The sequence below is a fragment of the Cygnus atratus genome, chromosome 4 (genome assembly GCF_013377495.2).
Source record: "Cygnus atratus isolate AKBS03 ecotype Queensland, Australia chromosome 4, CAtr_DNAZoo_HiC_assembly, whole genome shotgun sequence".
Lineage (NCBI taxonomy): Eukaryota > Metazoa > Chordata > Aves > Anseriformes > Anatidae > Cygnus > Cygnus atratus.
This window is the reverse complement of record NC_066365.1, coordinates 54,334,665-54,360,204: the sequence shown is the minus strand read 5'-3', so window position 1 is coordinate 54,360,204 and position 25,540 is coordinate 54,334,665. Positions and strand designations below refer to the sequence as shown.

Sequence of the window (25,540 nt, the reverse complement as noted above, 5' to 3'; positions counted from 1 at the left end):
GTCCTTACAGAAACCCGGTACCATGTAAGATCTGCTAGGACATATCTTATTTCTTGCAATCAGCTTCTTGACATAAATATAAACCCAGTAAGCTTAGGCAGCCTGTCATTCCTAATTTGCAAGGATAATAATAACAGGGGTTTTTTTTAGTGAAGCATGAATTCTATGAGCTCTCGTCTCAGCACATCTGCCCCTGCTCTCCTGCCAATCCAACCACCCTTGCAAAAGCAACACAGCCCTGTCAAGAAGAAAGCACAGAGAAGGAACACAGAAAGTTTCTCCCCTCAGTTTCAGCAGCAGCAAGCTAAAGCAAAGACGAGAACAAATAGCTGGGATGTTCAAACAACACGACCGTGGCCACGGTTCCTGTGGTGAGGAGCTTGCTCGGCCTTGGCACCTCAGCAGCTTGGGGAGAATGACGCCTGGGGGATGCACCGAGCCCTCATTAAACAGGCAGGAACAGGCGCAGAGTCACAGGGTCTCTTTCTTGCTTAAAATGTGATTTTATTGCCTCCTTTCGTCTGTCGCTCTAGGCAACTGCCTGCTCCTAAAACTGGGCCAGCTTGCTAGGGAGCTGCAAAAACCGCCCGGCTTTAAGTTAGTATTCACTAAGAGGATGCAATTCTGCACAGGAGTCCCTCAGCTTCTGCGTGAAAGTGGTCAATTTGCTGACTCCTACACTTGGATCTTTGACCTGACCTCAAACTTTGCCCTGCCAAGCACTGCAAATAACTAGAGTTTGGGAAAGAAGGCAATAGGAAGGCTGAACATGCTGCCCCTGGCAGATCCAGGCTCTAAACACCTGAGGGGGTATTTTAAGTACCTAGGTCTTAGCTCAGCGGTTGTATTTTAGTGCAGGGCAAAGCGCTCCACTTGAAAGATACCATAAAAAACTCGGATATTATGATCCCGTTACATACAAAAGTGGTGACTGTAGGTCTGCCTTCACCTCAGCAGAACTGCTGAGCGTGTCTCCGCTGACTCCTGTGAGAGTGAAACCAGACCATTGCTGAGCACTTTTCAACACCCCACAACATGCACTGAAGTACATATGCACAAGAACGTAAATTTAGCTTGCAGGCAGAATAAATTGGTTTCTCACACCTATTGCAACCCTGCCCATAGCGTATTGCCCAGGTTACTGCCCAAGCTCTTCAGACTACGAGAGCTGACCCTATAGCACTCAGTTTTACACAAAACTGAACTCAGAATGCCATGCTACCTCAGACAGCTGTCTGTAAGCTGTGAACCCTTATTCATGCTGGGTTTAAGCCAAACAACTCGGTGCATTTTGTATTGATCTCTGTGGATCAGTACTACTGAGCTACACTCGCCTGTGGGACTTCTCAAGAGGTAAAGCGCTGCTCAGTGTGAATTAATGCAGGATCTAGCCATCAGGAAACAAAATAACCCGATTGTTCTCATGTGTTTTACCAAGGGAGGCTTTCTGTAGCTTTATTCAGATAAACCCGAACTTGGAGGAAATAAGGACAGAATGATCACCGTGAAACATTCAGGTGAAAGGTGAAGATGCGTTCTGAATGCACACCAGTAGAGATCCTCTGCCACTTGGCTAATCTGTTTTTTCAGGATCAAGCCAGTAGTCATGGGTGTTTATACACAGGCTCTTGGAGAATCACAGGTCTGGTTTTATTCCTGTTGGGCACAATGGTGAGCCATCAACCTTAATGTCAGACTCTAAAGACCTGTTCCATGCCAATAAGGTCAGTGGGGAAGTCTGGGGACCAAGCCTCCAGTCAATGTTCCTAAAGGATGCAAATCTGTGCTCGGGCAGCTTCCTCTTAACTACTTTGGGACTCAGACACAAAGTAGCATATTTTGCTGAACTATGAAATTTAGAAAATCTGTTATTCAATATGAAATTTAATAAGATATTTTTGATGTATGCTTTTATGGCAAACACAGCAGTATCCTCTTTATGATCTGTATTTTAATGTGAATGACATTCCTTGATATTCTTTTTGTTGAATTAAAAAAAAAGTTTTTATTTTTTAAGAGAAGCTACCAACTAATCTCCAAACTGAGTTAGCCTGGAGTGCCTACATACTGACAAAGTCTCAGGTGAAGCAGTAAATTAGTTTCTCTGTACTCATTTCTTTGCCCTCTCCATTTCAGCCTCACAGTGCTTCCTTCCCAGCATTATATATACTCCAAGGGGCCGAATCGCAGGATGCAGAGCCCCGATGGCAGGCAGGCTGAGGCTGGGCAGCTGAGGAGATGACCACCCTGAGGCACCTGATCACTTCAGCCTTCGCAGCTACCACAGCAGGAAGCTGAGTCATGCATAAAGGCAACCCAGTTTACAGTTTACAGCTCAAAATGGCAATTTTGGGATTAGCACAGGTTCGGAGCCGCACGGCAGGAGCCTGCAAGCTGCGAGGACTGGTTGCTTCATGTGCAGTGCGGCTGTCCCTGCCACGGGAGCTGGCAACTGGTTGGAAATGATGAGCCTGGTCCCTCTTCATCCAACCTGGACTTGCGGGACGATGCACTCAGTTAAGAGCCAATGCTACTGTCAGTGATGTCAAAGACAAAATTCCAAAGGAATTCAAATGATGCAAGCTCAAGTTTTCAACTTAGTAAAAATGACTGCCCAAAAGTCTCAAAAAACCACTGTTATGGCTGGCATGGTAAAGGGGCAGCCCAAGGAGCTTAATCTTCCAAAGAAACTGCCTGAGAAATTTGTTGGTGATAGCTCTAAGGCAGCAGCAATATGAAGTGAGAGTCTGCGTCCTTACTGGGGGCTGCTTCCCCCAGCAAATTCGTATTTAGGGACCACCTGGTACATTGTGTCAGAGAAGCAAAGCAGATAGCCCAGCCAACAGTCAGTCCCAGCAAAGTACGTAAGACGTGATTCAGCCTACGCTATAAATCATTTAATTCGTGCATTCATTAACTGTCTGCAGCCTCAAGGAGCTGCTTTTCAGCTCTGTATTAAAGAAATTACCTGTTAGTGACACAAGCCAGAAAAGGGCACATCTAAGCACAGTGGCTACACAAAGGGTAAGCGAAGCGCAGATAAGCCCGATAGTTGTGTAAGCAGTGACACATATGAAGCCTCATTTCCTAGGGAATTGCATCTCATGACTGTCAGATTTTTTAACTGAATTATACCAAAGCTTCAGGCTTGTCTTATATGGAGCATCAGGCAACCCACAGAGGAGGGAAATACGCACGCCTACCACGAAAGGCTTCAAGTGAGATTTGATCCTTATTGGACACCCCAGAATCCTACAGGAATAGACTTTTTGATTGAAAGGGGGATTTTCCAATTCCTAGGCACTCTGAAATTGTTCCACGACACCACCACAAGCTTTCTGTCCGGTGACACTGCAATACTAATGGCTGAGATGTACGCTGTATACTTTTACTCTTTGCACATAAATGCACTCTCCCCTGCCCAGCCAAGCTCACAGGAACGCTACCTAAGAGTTAATATCTTAAAATTTGCCTCTCGGTTGAAATCGGCCCCAAATTTACGGGGTGTGGAACTGATAAAAGCAACAGCGAGCGAACGGCAGCAAAATTACTCCCTTGCACGCCCATGCAAACACGCATGGTGTGCAACTTTGCACGCCCTGCAGAAACCAGGGTGCAAGAGAGTTGTGCTCAGCGCCCCGGGCACCCCCTGGCCCCCAACTCCGTTCCCCAAGGGGAGCCGAGCACTCTGCTCCCCCAGTCCCGGGGTGGCTGAGGGTTGCCCAGGGGGTCCCAGCAGGGCAGGGCCGGGTTGGGGCAGGAGCCGTGCCCTGAAGCAGAGCTCAGCCGGGCGCCCACCACGCTCGGTCCGTACCACGACACGCACCGTGCCCGCTCTGCGCCACGCGTGGCTGCCGCGCACGAGCCCCGTGCGGCGCTGCCCACGTGCGATGGGCTATATAGGCAGCACCGCCCGCCTCACACACTTCTCCCTCCAGCCCTTCCAGCGCGCTCAGGCGCTTCCACACCCGCCTGCCAAGGCGGCACCGCCGGGACCGGGACCCCCCGCATCCCCCCGAGCCCAACCCAACCCAAACCCAACCCCGACCCCAACCCGTCCCCCCCCCCGGGCGGTCCCTGAGCTGTGCAGCCCGGCCCGGGCCCGCCGCCCCCCCGCCGCCCGCCCCTGGGCGCCGCCCGACGGGACGCCCCGCCGCCCGCTGCTGCTGCACGGGGGCCGCCCGGCGCCGCTCGCTGCGACCGGCCCCTTTCGTTCTTCAGAGCATTCGTGCCGATAAATAACTGATTAAAAAGGAAAAGAACAAAAGGAAGGGGGAAGCAGCACGAGCATCCTGCCGTTGTACCTCCGCAGCTGGGACTCCTGCGCGGGCGGCTCCAGAAGACGCAAGGAGGGCGCTGAACTCTTGCGAGCCCGGAGGATGCGCCGCCGGCACTTTTCCTATAAAAATCCGGCCCGGGGGCCCTGAAGCGCTCGGAGGAGGGCGGGCGCCGCGGGGCTGCCCGCAGCCCACCCCGCCGGGACCAGACACGCCGCCGCGGGGCTCGGCCGCCAAACTTTCTCCCCGCCGCCGAGGAAGCAGCGCAGGGGCCGCATGGCCGCCGCCGCCCGGCCGCCGGCACCCGCCAGCAGCAGCAGCAGCAGCAGCAGCAGCAGCAGCAGCGCGGGCCGGGGACTGCCGTGAGCCCTGCGGCGCGGCGCCATGTGGGCGGCCGGGGCGGGCGGCAGGCTGCCTTGCCCGCGGGACGCCGCGCTGCGGCGGGCGGCCTTCGCCGGCAACCTGGCGGCGCTGCCGGCCCACCTGGTGCCGAGCGGCAGGAGCGTCCGCGTCTTCATCAGCGCCAACCCCGAAGGTAACCCGGCCACCCGGCTCGGCCCGGCCCGGCACGGCTCGGCTCGGCCCCGCCGCAGCTCCCCCTGCCGCCTGCAGGCCCCTCGGTCCCCGTGCCCCGGCCCCGGGGGGTTCCTCACATCCCGTCCCCACAGCAGTCGGGAGGATCAAGGCTCCCGGCCTGGGCCCGCAGGGGTGGTGGTGGTGGTGGTAGTGGTGGTACTGGTAGTGGTTGTGGTGGTGGTGGTGATGGTCATGTTACTGGTTGTGGTGGTGCTACTGGTTGTGGTGATGGTGGTGGTGGGGAGGCTCTTTTGGACAGATCAGTTCTAATGCCATAAATTCAGGGTCACGTATTACAACTGATTAGCCCTCCTGCTGCTGAAAGCCCTTTTTAAGGTTAGCCCGTGGTACCGGCTGTTTGCATGCGGCCCGGAGGTGTTGTCCCACTCGTAAGGATGAAGTTGCCGGAGCGTATTGCCACCCGGCGCGAGGAAACCATAAATCAGGTGTTGGCACCTCTGACATTTCTTGCCTCTAAAGATAAGCCGGCTGTATTCACAATTCTCTCTCACACCACCACCTACCACCGTCCCCCCCAGCGCTTCTAATTCAACAGCACTGTCACCCTTTGTGCAAACACCGCAGATCTGAAAATCATGCCTGCAATGACAAAAACGTTTGATTTCTGAAGTGAAAATTGCCTTGGCACAAATACTTAAATGAGCAAAAAAAGTGGGCATCGCACTGGCTTGAGTTAATCCCACACCTCCAGCTCTCCCGAGTTGCTCTCGGCTCTTGTATCCGAGATCCCTGCGTGCTTTAAGAGCCCTTCCTTTAAGGAGGGCATTAAAATGCTTGCAGCTCATTGTTGCAAGCTAAGCAAAGATATAACTGGTGATAATCAGGGAAAAAAATGTTTAGTTGGCTCTGAAAGAAAACTGGTGTGAATTTTTAGAAGGGATATTACTCATTGGAGATGGGATTACTGCCAGCATTCCCTCCACGGTGCCGATGCCTCCGTATTTGACATGAATGGCATTTATCGTCAGGTTAGCTTGGTATGTTGGCTGCATACTTGCTAAGCTAAAAAACCACTAAACTCGTTCTGAAAGTGGAGTTTTGAAGCCATCTATATCCGTTTGCAGGATTTTACCCTGGTGGTGTTATTTCCAAATTTTAACCTGAAAAAACCCTAAGAGGTAGGAAATAACTCAGTCGCCTGAGAATTATTTGCACTGGCTTCTTTGTAGGCTCGCATGGTCACAGCGATCAACACCCCTCATTTCCAAAATTTTATCTGCAGCATTCCTCCTGCTTTTAGAAATGATAGTGTGGGATAGAAATTCCAGAGTGGGTACGGATTTTAATTACCAAAGTGAGACACATGGGTGAGGAATTAGGGGCTGCAAGGCATGAGGAGCAGCCATGACTATTTATTATCAATGATAGCACTGACGCAGAAGTATTACTAACTGCATGTGACCTTATGAAAAGACTGTATTGATAAACAAGCAAAAGTCGTCTATGGTGGGAATTAGATACCATCTAGTAAACTACTTGGAAGCAGAAGTGCTCTTTGCAAAAAACCGTGAAGAGTTCAAAATGCAAGAGTGTTGGGGGAAATAAAAAGGTTAAATGCTTCCTACTCAGTAAACCATCTAGCATGCTCGAGCTACAGCAAACGCCTCCGAAGCCTTCCTTGTTAATTTTCAGCCCATCAGTGCCTTGGTGCCCCTTCCTCGTGGCGCTGAGGGTGGCAGGACAGAAGGAGGGGGCTGCCAGCCCCCCACCTCCATCGGCAGCTGTGCGCAGTGGTGCCGGAGGAGCTCCGGGACTAACACTGCTGCCGCTCGCAGGAAGACTTCCAACTTTGCACAGACTTAAAATAACACTTCTCTTGAATTGCATCCGTTTAATAAGTGGATATTGGAGAACTGTGATGAATCAGGGCTTGGTCCGTTCTTTAAGGTCATACCTTAGTATGACTTAAATATATTTTTATAATGCAACTAGGAAAGTGGTTATTTGTAAAATAGAACAGAAATCCCTAAAAAATAGATCAGAAATCCTTAAAAACAAAAAGCAACAGTGAGCATGACTAACAGGAACAGAATTACTTCATTTTACAGCCTCTTGTCTTCTAGACCAAATTTTGTAGATAAGTCAAACTGTGTTTTTCTCTAGCAATTAGCAATATTTTCTTGCTCAAATTGTTGGCGTTAATTAATCATTCTCCATATCACTGAAGATGATTGGATCCTTAGAAACATTAAGGCTCCTTTATTATTTGAATATAAATAGGTTTGTTTTCTTGTTTCAGTAGATATAAGCAATCAGGCATATTTTAAATACATCTTTGGACTAAGAGACATTGAAGATTTTGCTTTAAATATCTATCACTTGTCGTAAGATATTTTGGTTGCTTCAAGCTGAGAGGGGAAGTTACATTCGTCTGATTGTAATAAGTGCTTTTGCTGTTTCCTGTCGGAATCTGTGGACTGTCACGGCAATCAGTTAATGTCAGTTTATTTACTGCTCAGTAGTGCCTATGCGATGCCTTCCACTGATGTACAGCTCATGTTTAATCTGCAAACTTCCAGACAACCCCCCCTTATGCTGAGCGGTGACAGCAGTGCTATATGGATTTGGACCATCCCGGTGACTCTTGTCACTGCTTGAAGCAGAAAATCAAGTTACAAAGTTTGCTGTTTTGAGAAATTATGTGAGGGTAGAAGGTAATGCAAATCCTGGTTGAAACTGATGCCTTCAGCAGAGTTAGGGATTTCCCTTTTGGAAATGAAGTCCTGTGAATTGGGACATACAGTCAAATTCAGATCATTTTAACTCCTCGTGGCTCTTCTGGCAGCAGGGAAGTTAGCCCTTTGCTAATTCTAGTTAGGGTCTAGTTATTGCTTCAATTAGTTAAGACATCAGTCATTTTTTACTTCAAGCTCTTTATGTTTTAGTTGGGAAGGAGCCTTTCATGTCTGGGAAGACACAAATATAGCAGAGAGAAATGAATGCGTTAAAGAGGGGTGTGTGTAAAACCAAATCCTACACACAGGTGGTTTCATGGAAGACAGATTGATAATGCCTTCACGAAGCATCTGAATATGTCCTGACATAGGTGGTGTCAGCCACCTTTACCTGAAAGGGTAGGTAGGGCTTAACTTGCACCTAGCACTTCACGTGGGAAGGATGCTGACTTTTCCATCCATTCTTCCAGCTGATTACAGCGCTCTTCTCCGTGCAGTGCCTCTGAATACTTCATAAGTTCCAGCACAGAATTTCTTTTTTTCTGCGTCTTGACAATTAACGTCTGGGTCTTGACAAGGCTGCTTTTTCAAAACATTTCGCCTGTAGCAACAGAAGCAATTGTGTTGAGATCGTGAACAAACTTTGTTTTAAAAGCCCTTCTAATACAGAAAGGCTATGCTCATGGGTTCTGTTCCTCCCATGGCCATTTAAAGTTTCAAATATTAAAACTATTTATAACGTTGGAGGGGTAATAATAGATTGCGATCGTTTTTTAATGGCTCCATTGTACAAACAGTATAAAACTAACGTGTACATTTTGAACTTCACCAGTTTTCCCTTAGACTGAGATTTCCTTGTGTTACACTATTGAATGAGTTTGAGTTTCTTGAGTTATTACAAGTTGTCCAACTTGGCTTATTTTCCAGTGACATGCTTAATCCTGGACATTGTATTAATATGAAAAACACTTAGTTGGAATAAAGCACAAATGTTCGGTGCCCAATTTGTGTATTTTCTCGTGATACATAAGGCAAAATTCTCACCTGCAGTTAGTTTTGTTGACTAGACAAGGATCATTCCTATAACTGATGACTGCAGAAATGAGTCTTAGTAATGTTTTTGTTTGGACCTATTGTTACAGGCTGCTTTGCAGGAATTACATGTATTTTTACACGTTGATGTAAACAGGAAAGGAAAACTAAAATGTTGTGTGCATTTGTGGTTCACTGTTAATGAACATAAGGGTGGATAACTCATAACAGATGAAGAATTGTGATTGCTTTAGTTGCTATGTAATTGCCATATGTGATAAGAGAAAGGTATAACTTTTGATTCTTAGCATATTCCAGCCACATTATGACATTTTTACCTGAAATCTTGTGCTTCTCTTAAGAAAAATATAATTAAGGCAATGGTAATGTTAATACTCCAAAACCAGAATAATACCATTAATGATGGTCCATTTTGTCCAGCCCCAAAATCCCATATGGTGTCCCTGCTTGGATATGTTGCATGAAGATCTTTTTATAAAGACAATTTTATATAATCTGGGTGGAATTTATTCCTTAGCTAAATTAAAACACAGATGTTCAAGGGTATGAAATTGCAAGGGAGGTGTTGCGGAGATGTGGAGACAAATAACTCCAGGACTTTTTTTACGCTAAGTGTTAGTTCTGGTTACCTAACTTTGTACCTATTTATGGTTTTACGTGACACACATCACTGTAGTGTTTGAGAGCTACAAACCCAGCTACACTTGGAAAAAAAAAAATCAACACTTTTAAAGGCAAACTTGGGTAGATATCTCAGTGTTCAGGAGAGCAACATGATTCAAGTATCTGGTTTTGGTACAAGCCCTGATTGAAGTATGCCTTACTTAAGGAGACCCAGTGGTCAGACACCTACAGTTCAGTAAGCTTGGAAAAAAGCTGGCCATTTTCAGTATTTCTACTTCTATGCGAACTTTTCTCTCTTTCCTCTTATGCCACAGAACCACCTTTGTTGTCAGCATAGTTGAGCAGAAAGCAAGGTCTGACTTTCCTTTTGGTTGTAGGACCAAGTCTCACATTGGCTGTAACTCCTTTTGCAAGGCAGGGCAGGTACATCTGAACCAGACTCAGTACGAGGCAATCTTTTGCTGAGCAAAACTACCAGAAAACCAGTCATTTTCCTGCTAAGCAGCATCTGATATTGTGAGCTCCAAAAGTTTACATTAGGTATTTACCCCACCTAGGTAAAAAACAAACAAAACAAAAATAAACAGGATGTAACATTTTTAACTGCATGACAGTTATTTAAATACATTAAAAAACACTTAGCATTTCTTTTTCTATGGAATCATATAAAGTGTATAAAATCGTATGAATGTATGTACAAAAACACAAACCTCAGTGCTGTGGGCAGTTTTCAAACTTGCTGCTAGCACATGAGAACTGGGTATTTATGTTCAAAAGGCAACACTCACCGTTGTAGTACTAGCAATACTGAAGAACAGACTGGGTTGTGTTAAATGCTATTGTAGCAGTAAGAGCCTTACAGAGGAGTTTAGATTTTATCCAGAAGTACACTTGTAAACCTTCAGGTTTGTATGCATTTACAACTTAGGTTCTATAACCATTTTTTGTGCCATTGAAAAAATCATATTAAAACAGAGCAGAACCTACCATTTCTTTTCTTACTTTGTAACTTTACTAATACTATTTTATTTCTTCAGATATCTTTGCATGATTAGTTCTATGTATTGTATGCCTGCATCCTTTTATTAAACAAGAATACAGCGCAGTCAAGACGTGTGTAGGAGCCTGCCCTGCTCTTGAGCAGAACGGTCACCCTTGCCATGACAGGTGACGAGGAGCTTGAGGCCCCTGTATTCTTCACGTAGTATGTAAGTAGAGCGAGGGAATATGAAACGCAGGTGCAATTTCCACGTGATACTAATACCGCAAACACTACGTTAGGTGATGGACAACAGCAGTACAGAGTGGAGCTGTTGCTGTGAGCCTCTCCCCCAGTGAGGTGCAAGACCTGGCAGGAGACAAGAGGCAGCGATGCGCAGGCAGCATCACGTTGCCTTTCCTGGTCCGCACCAAGCAGCTCCTCTGCTGCCCGGCCAGGGGCAGCGCGGTGGCCTTCAGCTGAGCAGCAGCCTGCTGTGCAGCAGGCCAGCTAGGATTTCTACGGCTTGCTTTTAAGGAGACCACATGTCTTCTGTGGTGGGATTCATGTCCCACCAAGACAAGAACAGCGTATTGCAACAGGTGCGGCATTTGGTGTCCTCTCTCTGAAGCTATGCACTGAAATAACTCCGGTTAGTAAACCTACATATATGTCTGTGTGGGCAAACGCATGTTCACAAAGTGTGAACACACAAGACAAAATCCTACATTAGCCTTTAAAATACTTATTACAGAAGGAAAACTTCGGATCAAGAAGTTACTGAGCTTCTAACTCAAGCTATGACAGTAGGTTTCTTCATGTGAAACAATGGAAATTTCTTTGAATTTTTCATCTGGGTGTTTTGTGATAGGATATCCTTTCAGGCTGCTGTCATAATACACTGCCAATATTTAGCCACCAATAATTTAAGGTTTTTATATACTGAATGTGGTAGATATAATGTAGTTGTAGACAGTCATATGTAAGGAATACAGAAAATTCTGGCAGTTTTTAATGCAGGCAGTGGGGTTCAAGACAGCTGCTTTATCCCCTTACTGGAATTTTAATTAAAGAAGGATAATAACAGATGGAATTAGAAAACCCAATTTAATCATGGTTGTACCAGTGCAACTCTAAAATAACTCCACTGGCCTGATGCTAATCTTATTAATTTAGGTCTTGTATCAGAGAGAGGCTCTTACTTCCAAAATCTTTAGCCAAAAGAGGAGTAGGGCTAAATCAGTGGCAGCGGAAAGTGGGGAGTGCAGCAGGGTACTATGGAGGGAGCCCCGAGTCCTTGCAGGCTGCGGTGTGCGTGCCACTGCATCAGGCAATGAGATGTGCTGCACACCCCTCTTGTAACACCCCGACACCACCACGATCACCTGTCCCTCATCCACCTGCTCTTAAACTACCTCTGTGAGCACCCCCTGAGACCCGTTCTTAGAGACGAGATGCTGCACTGCACAGACGTTGTTACTGGTCAGCTGCAGTCATTCCTGTGCAGAATCCAGATCTCAAGAAGAAAGTTTTTTACAGACTAGATTTATCAAGGAGGAAAGACTAGGAAATGGTAGGACTTCACACAGGACTTAATCCAGAGCCATGCTGTTGCATATCAGCCATTGGGACTGATCACATAGCTGAAGAGATGAGATTTCAAATTGTCGAAGACTGGAAAGTGGGATTGTACAACCTGCTCATAGTGTTTGCTTGCTTGGGTGGCATAGCTGCAGTCTTCAGTATAGTAACACACACCTGTAGTATGGTTAAATAGTCAAAAATGTTTATTAATAGAGTCCATCTCACTCTTAATAGCAATTAGGTTCATCAAACAAGGCTCATCTCTGCATTGTAAACTTCCAGCTTCGTCCGCCAGCCCTCTGTTACTCTTCCTGAAGCAGGTATTGAGACACATCCTCAGTGCAGTGCATGTATGATGCGTAGCAACGTTATTTATTAGATGAATATTTAGAGTCTATAATGAGTAACATTTTTACAGAACATTAAGATGAAATGAGAATTAATGACTGAGAGCCCTGTCTGGACAGCCTTCATTTCAAGCAACTCCCCAGCTGTAGCGTTGCCTCTGGGCCAGGCAGTGCTGATGCCTAGACCCTTCAATGTGTTCATGTTATTTATTACAGAGCAGTTGCATTTCTTAGAAGCCACAGCACGCACTTTATAAAAGTACCAAATAGGCATTCGGAAGCATAAAGAAGCACAAATTTAAAAATCAATGGCAAACTCAATGTTTTGTGCAAACCCTCTAAACCCCTTCTTTAGGATAGTGGTCCCAATATATATTATCTGCTAGTTAGTATTGTTTATTTGTGTTCTACAAGCCTGATGCCTGACCGTGCAACATAGGCACTTTAGGGTGAATGTAACAGAAGCCCTGACACTGCCTCAGTTTGCACATGTATTCACAAGTGATCTCACTGACTGGATTTTATTAGACTGAGATTTCTTTTAAGATGGAGAGCCATCAAATAACCGCGTGGCTTTAATACTCATCGATGAGAGAATTTATCCATGTTTGTAGTTATGCACATCAGCTATTCTAAGATAAACAAGAAGCAAATGCAGTAAGGTCAGACACAGCGAGCCCAATGGAGCCTGCTATTCTTCCTGACGGTTTCAGATGCACAACAGAAGAAAATGAGATCACAGGGACAAAATGACAAAGATCTTTGTGTTTAATAATCCGTGAGATCCTTTGCTTCCATGAGTTTGTCTAATTGCTTCACTAATTAGTCAATAGTCTTGGTGTTAGCAACAACCTTTGAAATGTTGGAAGTTTTGAAACAGTCTGTTGCTCACTGAAATGCCTTACCCTACTCACTTCAGTGTGAATTTTGTACGAGCATGGCAGTGCATATTCAGCCAAAGAAGAGATCTCAAAATACAGAAGTGGAAATATCTGTGGAGTAGGCGTACCTAAAAACAAATCTCCCTAAGAGAGTAATTCTTTCCACAAGCATCATTGTAAATGATCCATTTTTGTCTATCTTTACACGGGGAGCGAGGTTAATTGTGAAGACCTCGTTATCTGAATGTTCTTATTTCCATATATGAAAATGGAGCCATACTAAGAAATAAATAAGGAAATGACAGTGTTCAATAATGTCAGGAGTCTAAGGTACAGAGTCTAATCTAAAGGAGTCCTGTGTGTCCTAAGAATCAAATCTAGGGGTTATTTTGTTACTAACAGTTTTCCTCACCTTCCTGTGCCAGCAGGTGACATCTGGAGGATCTTGCCTTACCGTGATCGTCAAACATAACATAAATCATGTGTGACTGCTTTATAAATGCTTTCCTTAAAATGAAGGATGCGTCTTTTTATTTTTTCATACCTGCTGTGGTTTAATAAAGGCCGTGTGAATTCTAGAAATTAGAGGGAAAATATTTTCTTCCTTGATAAATAATCCTGGTGGCTAGCATCATAGAGAATAGTCTATATTGTTCTGGCAAGACTAAGTTATTTTTTCTGAAGAAAACAGCTGTTTTTCTTCTTCATTTTCCACCCCATCATATTTGCAATAGCTCAGACACTGAGACCAGTGAACAGTAAGCAGTGGCTTTCTTTTTGGTTCTCAGATTCCTTTTTAGTTACTGGTAAACGTTAGGAGAATGATGAAATCCCATTATTGTTTGGTAATGGTCTTGATTTACTTATATATTCATTGGATTACATTTAAAAGTGATGAAGATTTATGCGATGTTGTTGAAGCATTTCTATTTATGTAATCCTGTATTTGGCATATCAAGGCAGTAGCAAAGTCTGTATGACGATTTACTTTGAAATACAAGTTATTTACAACATAGGATTATAAAGAATTAAGCATTCTTTGCTGAGCAAAATGAATGCAGTTGAGTTAAATGACATGCCATTTTAACCAGAAATACGACTACAGCACCGTATCAGGGGTCAAAGGACCTCTGTATGAGGAAGGAGGACCCCAGGCAGAGGACAGAGGACCCCAGGCAGTTCTTTTGTTATGCAGCTATTTATTGTTTTGCAAATCCTGGAAGAGGAGGCTGGAAGGGACCTCTTGTGGCCTTTGGATTTCTCCTCCAGCCTGCGGCAGGTTCAAATATACCTGTGCCATTCCTCACAGAAGATGGTCTAACTTTTCACGACAGCTCCACCGTCTCCGTACCAGTTAAGGAAACACACGGGAAAATGGACTATGCAGTGTACAGCTGCACTGTTTCTTCCATAGCACTACTGGTAGTGCTTATAGTGACATATACAGGCAGAAAATAAGCTCATTAGTCAATAAAAACTACCAAAGATAAAAAATTCCCTGAAAATTTCCTTGCCTGCAATGAATTTCATTAGCTTTCACTAGTGAATGTCATTATTCATAAATTTTTCAAATCCAGTTCCTGCCTGTTCATTATTTTGCCATGTCAGGAAGCTGGTCTATGCTTCCGAGCAAAATATAGATAATAATATAAAGCAATAATCTGCCATAAAGGTTATTTTACCACAGATGTATGTCCTGCAGTGGAGTGCATGTTTCAGGTGAAGCTTTCCCTCAATTGAGGCATTTTTGAATAATAGCTCCTGTTACTGCTTTTCCTTTGATGGGTTCATTTACGAATGGGAGTAGGAGACTCATTTACAGGATTTCTCATATTTAGCTGATTATCTGTTCTTATCTAGAATCCTCATAATATTTGGGATTCATATCATTTTGTCAGGCCTGTTTAATGTCAGTCAATGAGTTAAAAACATTTTTTCAAAAGACAGTGGAAGATGGGTGTATAAGAGAGATCATCATGTATTCTTCCTTCCTTTAGAAAAGAGGTAAAAATGATCTCCTTAGACACCACCTGTTTTAATTATGGATTTTCTGTTTTATGCCTTCTATAATCAACTGTGCATAATACTATGTAATTCCATTGAGCACTTTCACCGCCGGTGTATTATTCTAGCATTAATACCACAGTCGGTTCCTCATAGTCATTATGCAAATTCAGAATCATTTCAAATAAAAGATATGAGATCCCAAGTTGTGGGCTAGATTGTGGTTAACCATATGTGGATGCAGAAGGAAAGTATGACTTGCACATTGTCTTTTTATCTATTCTGTGGCCAAGGTACAAACACCTTCATAGGTTGTGTTGAAGACCATTAGTGTCTGGCAGTGCTAGAAATGGAAATGAAGTCGAGTCCATCCTTTCAACCATCTTCCACACTGCTATTGAGAGTATAGCATCATAAAAGATCTTTATCCTCCTTTAAAGGTCATCGTGGCTCATGGGGTAGCATCCATCAAAATTCCCCGGTCAGAATATTCCGTGTGAATAGGTCGGCGTGCATCTCAGCGCTAACTGCTGCGTTTCTTTCAGAACTCCTTCTGTTTGTAATGGTTTTCCTGTCTCAAAGGACTTTTGGATTACAATGCCTTCACTTGTCTTTCTTATACTTCTGCACAGATTGTTAGTTAATGGGATTGTTTTCTGTATGGGAAACATAACATTTACGCTCACATCATTTTGACACAAAGGGGCTTAGTAGAAAACTTGAATTTGCGTTACATGGTGCATTGAACGTGCTGCATGACATTCCTGCTGCAGCGCAGTTACGATGTCGGGGGGGGGGGGCACAAAATCCCTGTAGCAGCAGAGGGACTGAACGCACCAACCTGTGTGCTCTGAGGCATAACCATCCGTGTGCCTTCTTTACGTCCCCTTGACTTCCTGCAAACAAACCATTGTGAAAAATACACTCTGAGTACTTTCAAGTTCCCCTCTATAAGAATAATAGTTAATATTCATATCATTATTTTCAAAATAAAAGCAAAAAGCTGGGAAAGACAGCTAAAGTCATTCCAAAGCACTAGTTTGGAAGGCAGCCTGGAGTTTGGTCACCAAGTAATTAACTTGGTATGCCACCTCTGGATGCTCTTCAATTGTTATATTCTATATCGCACTTGTGAAAGGTAAAAACCTTTGGGAGGTGTTTGCGAGAAGTTGAACTTAGTTGTTTTGATTACATCTTCTCAAAAGGAGCAAGTGATTGGTACGTGTGTTGCTCTTTTTCAATTGCTAACTCAAGATTATTAACGTACAAATTTGCTGTTATCTTAATAAGTCATCAACTAACTGTGGGTAGCAAGAAAAATTAATAAAATCAGGGAGGAAACAAAATCAAGTCACAAAGATAGTGGAATCATAAAAACAGATGCATGAGAAAAATTATTAAAAACAGCCCTTCCGGTTGGATTACATAACCTTCGCAAAAGATCATGCTTAGATGAATCATGAGAATCGGGAAGGGGGAACAGGGGCAGAAGAAGTCAGTCCACCCTGCTGTGTCTGTCAGTCGCTGGGTGCCTTTGGGGGCTTGCACCCCGTGTCGGAGGGAGGCAGCTGTGCGGGGTCCTGGGTCTTGGTGGCCTCTGCTGCAGGCCCTGCCTGGAGTTCTCTCCTCGGCCTCAAAGCTGGGCGCTGTCATACAGCACTGCCACTGGGGTGGCTGTGGCACGGCAGAACCTGTCTGTGTGCAAGGGCGGGACAAATCCATGGAGATGCTCTCCTCTAGACAAGGCGTGGTTGAATTTTGGCACCCCCCCCCTCACCCAGGCCTGTTCTCTTGCAGATGCTCTCCCTTGCCAGCAGCGTCGGGTAGTTTCTTCTTCTTCAGTAACTGCTTCTGCCGCAGCCACGTGCTGCTCTTAATGTGCTGTGATGTTACTTGATAGTCCTCTCTGCGTAGTATTAAGAAAAGAACTGCTGCAGAGAGAAAACTCCGGCTTTATTGATGTAGGCCTAGCTCCCCAGTAGTGAGTATCACTTCTGTGGGTATCTCAGCGCCCATCACTCTCGAAGCCCCACAGTTGGCTACATTTGTCCACCAGGCTTTCCCAGCTGGCCCACCAGACTGCAGCCATGTTGTAGTGACCCAGGGCACGGCCATTTTCTCCAACCTGAGGAACAAGTTCAGAGAAGAGGGGCGCAGCTTTACCAACGGCTTCACAGGGCTCGTCCGTAGCTTCATGGTGCCAGGTGTAAAGCCACGCAGGAGCATTTATTGGAATTTCTTCAAAATGAGATGTGCTTAATGGGCCTGTACTGGTCTGTACCTTGAAATGTATGTGTGGGCCTTGCTTTCACTTGGTTTTGGTTTTGTTGTTTTTATGGCTCTCCTGTTTCATGCCTTCCCAAACCCTGCAACATAGTATTTTGTTTGCCTCCAACACTTGAATCTGCAGGGTGGTGAGGAGACTAAATGTCTGTGAGATCCTGGGGTCATATCGATCGCCACCGCATCCTTCCCTCAAGCGCTTCGGTAACATACCCTGATCGGTTTCTCTTGGGTCTAGTGATGGCAGAAAGAAACGGTACAGCTACCACTGCACACACAACTTAATTGTTTAAAACATTTTCTAGTATTGTGCAGCATTTTTTTCCTGTTTTATAGGTAATTCCATAACTTTTTTTGTTATGATGAATGAGTAGGATTTTTGCATATATCTTTGTTACTGCACTGGTCCTTTGTATATGTTCTGCTATGCAGCTTTGCGCAGCTCATTCAGAGATCCTCTTTTAGATTTCAGAAGTTTTTCTTTGACATTAATTTTGATTATAGCTGCAAAAAAAAAAAAAAAAGTCCTTGCAGGCTTTGCTGTTTTCCACTGCTTAGTTGTAATAAGCTTTGGTGTTCTGCAGAGGTAATTTTCAGACTTAATTTTGGTGTCTCTAAATGTGCTGTGTCTTCAGTTTCTCCTGTCACATCATTTAATTGTATGACAATAATTGCTTGTAAATTGTCATGTTTTCAAGAGCCTTTCCTAGTTTGCATTATTAAATGAAAGAATTAGATTTTGTTGAATTCTTCCACTTGCGCAGTTTGCAGAATGCAGCATTCTCCCTCCTGGAGAGATTCTGCCTTCAGCCCATGGTGCTGCTCAAGCTCCCACTGTGCTTTGGCATCTGCATGCAAATATTTGCATTTGCACGGTTTGCTACACGTCATTTCTGAGGGATGTAAGGATGCTTAGGCACCCAAGCTACAATCCAGGAACTGTTTGCACAGTCTGGAAAGGATTGCTGGGCAGGCTCTTTTTTTTTTCTCTTTACTTTAAGAACATGGAAGGGCAGCTCTGTCCCCCAGGGTTAATGTGAGGGTGGTTGTAAGGATAAAATTCAGCTTCAGAGTCCTCACCAATACCATACCCACTAGATTTCATGTTTATTTACTTTTTTTTTTTTATGAATCAAAGGGTTTAATCCAAACTCTACGGGAGCCAGTAAGACATCAAAAGGTGCTGCATTCCAATTCGTGCCACAAGTATAGAACCTCATTTAGGATTCACTGAGACTAACAGATCTTTCCATTAACTTCACTGACCTTTGGATCAGGCTCCAAATTTGTTGCGTGTAAGCATATTACACCCATAACAAAACTTAGAACTCTCAGAAAATAACATTTGTTTTACATTGGAAAATTATCTTGGTGAATAATATGTATATTTGTGTTGAAAGACTACTGGTATTTGGATGTAGGAACAACTTTTCCCTTCTGTCATGTGAATTCCATACTGATATTTCCCCTAAATTCTGTATTTTAACATGGGTCGTGACCTCTTTTATTTTACTAATTGCCTCCTTTTTTAATATATATATATTGACAGCTGGGTGTAATTGCTAAGCCAATAGGTGGCACTGGTTAATCACATTAACAGTCAAGATGCAGGGTATTCTATAAGAAGTCACTGTGAAGTGTAGCCAACTATTAAAGTGTATATTTTAAAAATTAATAAATAAATGTTCTATATATGTTTTAAATTTGTCATGTCACAGAACTGATAGAAGGGAAAATTTCAAACAAATATGTTTAAAAACTGCATCTCAGTAAAAAGGGCCATTGTTTGATGTGGGGCTAAAAAAGAAGAGCTAATACATTCTGATGTTGATCACAAATTTGTAGGCTCAACCTTGTCATTTCTTAACTGAGAGACACATTTCAGTATTACTTGCTAGTTTAATGTTGTTTTCCATTACTTCTACTGACTTGAAGCCAAGTAGCCATTCCTTTGGGCTCGAATGCTCAGCCTACTGTTGTATTTCTATTTATTTTTTAAGAACTGTGAAGGTTGAGGAAAGGGAGATGCCACCAATGTTATTATACAATAGCCAGGTGGCTAGAGCGCTAACCCATTCTGCACCCACCATCAGGCCATGTTAGGACAAGCAGCGGTGTGCAACACTGCAGTAGTGTTGCACTGTTTTGCTAGTCAGAATTTGGAGAGTTGCAATCCGTTGTGGTTTTTAGTTTGGTTAATGGATGGCCTTCAGTCTGTCCAGTTTCTCATTTCCCTTTTTGGAGACCTGAAGGTAGAGACCTGAAGCTTGGTGGTGGTGTTTGGGAAGGGGACGCTGGAAGAAATAACCTAGACCAATCTGTTCCCTTCCCAGTCTACCTAAACAGAGTCTTGAGGAGCTTTAGATGCCTATTGTAATGTTCTCTAGACACAGAAATCCCAAAGGAACCAAATGTCAACAGTGTTTAGAGTTAATTTTCTAGGAAGTCAGGGTGCTGGGAAACTCAAGTCATTTTTCCCTCTCTTAGCAGCTACATGATTCAAACTCATTGTTTGCAAAGTGCTCTGAGATTCTCAGATGAAAGGCACTATAGAAATGCAAATGACTTATTATTATGGTATTATTTTCAGATACAAGGTTTCCATAATATTTAGGGACATTTGTTACCTATTGGTATTCAAAGCTTTTAGTTACAGGGGTAATACACAATGCTATTGTGCAGTATTAGTAAAAAAAAAAAAAGGCAGTTTAAAAGGAATAATTCAGTTGAATAGTTGTATGTGACAAGAGCATACTAGCATTAAGAGGTTTGGCAGCCACTTCCTTGCTTGGTATTGCTGCTAAGTAATTTTTAACCTTATTTGCATCATATCCTTAGATAATTCTTGTACAGAAATTCTCACTGCAGTTAGTAGACAAAGGTTATAAAACGCACATTTTTAATAACGTAATGCATTTAAAAAATCCCAAGGCAAGAATCCATCCTACCCACCCAGCAAATCTAAGCATTTAGAATACTTCAAGGAAGAGGATAGATAGGTTTCTTAGTGGATATGCATTCAGGACTGCTTACAAGATGTCCTCTGCTCCTCCAGGGTTTCAGACCTCTGTGGATGCACAACAGATCCCAGCATTGTGTTAAAATAAACCTATTTGTGTGCATTTACACCAGCAACTAAGCTAGCGAAGAAGTAGGCTGTGAAAGAAGTGAGGTCAGGATCTCCACTCAAGCTTCTGTACCGATGCACTGCAAAGCGTTGGGACACCGAGCACAGAGAAATGACACGGGAATTGTTTCTTTGGTGTATACAAGGAGCAAGCAGCTCTTCCCTGGGTGACCAGAGGTGTAACGATACCGTGCAAACACATGGTAACAGGATGGTGAGCAACGTCCTTACGGAGCTGTGTCAAGCCTTGGTTGGATGGAAGTCGTGGTGGGACTGCAGCCCATGCACATGAAGCAGCCTTTTCATCGCTGTGGCTCGACTCTGACCAGTACAACCATCAGCGAGAAGAGAGGCTGGGCAGCCTGCATTCTGAGGGCAGAATATCTGGTGCTTTCAAACAGGCCCTTTCACAGGGCTTCAGTGTTAACTCCTGTTCGCTTCCACCTATGTTTTGGAATTATCTTCAGCTGGGCGATTTTCCATGACATATTTTATCCCAGAGATTAATGTTCGGCAACTGTTTGTACATACACATCATCTGTTTACTAACATGAGAATGTAATATGTACTTTCCCTATTAAAAATAAAAATGACTTTAATAGGAAAACAGCTTGTGTTTGAAGGTCAGACTTCAGCATGGAAATAGTTCACACTGAGAAGCAGCACCCTGGAGTACTGTAATGAAAATTGGCAGTGATTTGACTGAGCTGCAAGCCTTCAGGAATCACACCTCACACAAACAGTCCTGCTTAAACAGTGATTGCCTATTATTTGGCAGAAAGGCTGTAAATGTGTACGTGGCTAATTCGGTGCTGTCCTCAGAACTGTACTGGGGATGCACAGAGAGCTGGAGGGCCCTGACGGTGGTCTCAGCTCAGCGTTCAGCCTCGTCAAAGCATCTGGTTTCTAAGGGTCTCCAGCAGGTCTAAACCCACTGGAGCCAGCTGTCGTTTTTCATTGCCTATACAGCACGTCAGAAAGAGCCTGTCTTCTACCTAAAAGTAGTTAAGAAAAAAATAAAACGGATTTCAGATCAGCTTTCTAATCACGAGCACTGACAAAAGGTTAACTCTGCAGCTGAGGCAAAGTGCAGGACGAGTAGGAAGGAGAGCGTGGCGGTGGACTGGCTTATGAGGCAGCGGTCAGCAAGAGCTAGCACCTGTAGGAAAGGTGTGGGTTCACCAAGACACTGTCTAACTTGAGACAATGCCACTTTTGTGGTTGATTGAACACTGGAGATGAGCTTAGGGTTATTATTTTTATGTCTTGGCTTACGTTTTTGCAGATACAGTTTCATAACCACAGTTTGTTGTGGGCTATCATTTGGATTTCAGAGCATCTGAATTACCATTAGAAGGTGCATAAAGCTCGTCTCGCAGCTCCTGTCTCACGTTGTCTGCTAGAAGAATGTCATTCAGCTAATCCATTCATCTGTAGCAGCAGCCTGGAAGCTGGAATTTGCCTGCGTGACATTCTTGTTGTTCAGAACTGCCAGCTTCACAGATTTGCTGTCACTGTAAATCAGGTTAGATTTTATTTAATTAAACTGGCTTATCTGCCATCCATACTAATTATTGTAGCTCCTCTTAACTAGATGCAATTCTGTTTCCTTAAAGTTTCACAAGCTATTATGAATACAGCAGTTCTTCAGTTTCATTAATGTAGTCACCAGACTCAAGACTCCAATTAAATAAGCACATTCCGTTAGAGTTGGAGGTAAGGATTAGAATACAGGATAGGTATGCTGAGTGTCTTATCCAGAACACATTTCTAGTTGAAGGAATGTTTTATCTCTTTTCGTGTGATTTTTAGGATCTTAGAAATGTAGCACTGCTCTTGCAGCATGCTGTTTCGTTTTCTGAGCAAGCCTCTACAAGTGATGCTGCGGGGAGCAGTACCACGTCTGAGACTAGAGCCGGTGGGGTTCTGCAGGGTGGGTCCTGGGGATGTAAGTGGAAAGCAGCAGAATGCGGGCTTATCTGTTGTATACCTATAACAGTGTATTTCCCATCTATCATTCAGTCACATTTCCTCTTAATTTCTGCCTTTTCTCAGTAACTTTTTTTTTTGTTCCTGCAGCTTAGCTGATTTTAGTTCCCTATTAACACTGTCTTCTGTCATGCTGATCATTTAAGTGCGTATAGTAATAGTGAATTGCTGCTTCCTTAACAGCATGGTTGTGATTAAATTCAGTTAAAGCTATGGTTGTGATTAATTTCAGTTTACAAAGGGACAAGAATCATTTTTGGTTTAGCTCAGTAACTGAGTAGTAAGCCAGTTTTCAACAAAGTTTATTCTCCTCATTTGTGAAGATGCAACGCTCTGTGTTTTGGTAGACTTGCATGACAAAACGTGCCTGTGTTAAGGCAAAGAACATAGAATATATCGTCTTGTGTCAATGGTTGATCTAAGGGCCTCAGTAGCTGTGAGGGGAAGAAGAAAAAAATGTGAAGTATATGAAATGAAGCGAAATACACGGGTAGCTTTTATGGTAAGTTACAAGCAACACTGTGCAGTACAATGACTCCAGCCAAGTACTGAGAGAAGTTGCTTTGGAGCAGAAATAGCACTGCTGCGTCGGCACACTGCAACCCTCAGGCTAATTAGCCTTGTTAGCTGTGTACTACATCCTGTAAGAAAAGGTTGACTTAGGCACTAGGGTATGAGAGAGAATTAATGACTGTGGATCCCAAGGAGGGAGCAACTCATCCATCCTTCGTGCTCATTTATGCAGCTCTGGGCTGTAAGCGTTGGTTTTTGCACTCCCTTCCTAAACATTTGCAGGATGCATCCGTGTTCGTCCAGATCTGGAGCACATTTCTGAGATCATCACCATCTAATACACTTCGACTCACAGAGCAGTCTTGGTATGCATGAACTGAGTTTCTTTTGGATGAAAAAGATGTGCGGGTCTGATGTACTCCAAATACTTGTGGGGGTTGAGCCCAAATGGGGTTGAAATCCCCCGAAACAGGGAGTCCAGATTATTAAGCCAAACCTATGGGTTTTTCTGAGAGACTGGATTGCTGATTGCAAGAGGAGCTCAGGAGGTCATCGGGGCTAACTTCCCTCTTGAAGAGTGCTGCCAGCATCAACTCGGTCAGCCGTGGGCTTTTTGTGTCCAGTTGAGTTTTCAAAAGCTCCAAGGACAGAGAGTCACAGCCCCTGGACAGCCAGCTGCAGCTTCTCCTAATGTCCACTTGAACATCCCAAGCTGTAGCACGTCATTGTTGCCTTTGTTGTGCTGACATTGCAAAAAAAAGCTTGGCTCTACATCTTTTTAACTGCCCTAGAAGCAGTCGTAGGCTGGGGCTGATTCCTCCTTTGCCTGAACAAGGCCGGATCCCTCAGTCTACCCTTGTGGGCTGTGCGTTTGGCCCCGACCACCTCAGCAGCCTCTCCAGTTTCCTCCACATCCTCCTGGTTTGGGGTGTCCAGAATTGGGTGCAGCACTGCTGATGTGGCCTCTCCAGTGCCAAGGAGAGGGTAATAACTTCCCGAAAGGGAAACGAGAGAGTGAGACTAAGCTTCTCAGTGTAGCCCAGAACAGCGTCTGCCCCATTTCCAGTGTTCACTTCAGACGTACAGAAACTGCACTGCAGATTTAGGATCTTCCCTTGCACGGTGTGCCCACAGTCAAATAGAGATTTTACAGTGGAGCAACATGACTTATGCTTCTGGACCATTCTTTGTCTTCAGAAAACCTTAGCATGTTCAGTGGATTTTAAAGCTAGAAATCATAAATACATAACATTGTTGTACTTAGGGTGTTGTATGAAAACTGCCACACCTCTGACTTTCTTCCACATCAACGGCTTGTGGAGGAAGGGTTGTGGTAAATCAGATTGAGTGGATTAAGCTCGCGGTTGAACTTTTGAGCCTTCGTGGTATAGCCTTTTTACATGAATGCAGATTTCACAAGAAATAATTTCTCTGGAGGCGTTCTGGATTATTTTCTGTTTATAAAAGAACAATGGTATTTTTACCACACATTTGTGAAATCCATAATTTAATTCAGTACGCTAAATTCTTAATCTCCTCCTTGGTATTTTAGTATACCTCTGAAATATTACACAATCTCCTAGAACTGTTAAAATAGAAAAAGAGTATAAATCTGTGGCCTTGGTTCTGTGAACAGACCTGTGACTTTAAATGTATCGACTGTGGCTGTGATAAATAAAATATTATTAGACTTGAACACAAGTCTTTGGTTTACAACAATATGGGACTTGTTAAATCAGTTTTAACCTATTAGTTTGTTTCAGTGTAGTTATACAAACATCGCTTTAACTGCAGTAGGTGTTCTCCATCACCTATAAGTTAGCCTTTTTTTTTTTTTTTTAGTATCACGCAGCACTTGGAACTAGTGGTTTACGACAGTTGTGTTTTATTTGTGAAAATAACTTAGCAACGGTGTCAGCCCTCTGTGTCTTAACGCAGGCAACACTGGCCACAATCTAGGCCTAGTAAAATCCATCACATAACTTAATCTTATTTGGAGGAATAATAAGATATATTATCTATACAAGGTCTAATTACAAAACAAATCTACTTCAAATCCAACTGGCTGTTTCTTGAGTGATATGTTTTATATGAATGTGTTCAGACTAACTTGGACAGACAGAATGTAGTAATATTTTTGGCATGCTATTACGATATTGTACTTTATTATCAAAATATGTCATTTTGCATGGTGAGAATAACATGATGTCAGAACTGCACATTTAGTATGCTATTGGGAATCACCTGGACCAAAAAATACCATAAGTAAGATGCTATTATTTCTTTCTGCCTTTTAAGGTACTATCAGGTTGAAGTTGTTGAGGAAAGTGATAGCATTTGATATTATGTCATTAACTAATGTTATTAGTTTATTTCTAAGTGCAATAGTCTGTTTCATCTTTGGTGTATCTCTTTGTTTTATGTTTCTAATTAGTAAAATCCAACTTCCTAAAAATTACATTGAAGTCAAACTGATAAAGAAATTTTTATTGCTGAATGGCAAGATGAATTCAGCTGCACTTTACTGAAATATACACTGCATATGAAGATAGGTATTAAACCTGGTGTTGCACACATAAACGCATTTATGTGAAACAGAACAAAGTA

General features: G+C 43.5%; 1 protein-coding gene across 1 annotated transcript in view; it reads left to right on the top strand.

The window, feature by feature from the left end:
• The first annotated feature begins 4,625 nt into the window (after nucleotides 1-4,625).
• Nucleotides 4,626-25,540, top strand: part of NWD2 (NACHT and WD repeat domain containing 2) — a 58,162-nt gene continuing 37,247 nt past the window's right edge. The window contains exon 1 of the mRNA XM_035553434.2: nucleotides 4,626-4,812. Within this exon, the coding sequence (XP_035409327.1) occupies nucleotides 4,662-4,812 (151 nt within the window). The 5' untranslated portion in view covers nucleotides 4,626-4,661. The remainder of the gene's footprint in view (nucleotides 4,813-25,540) is intronic.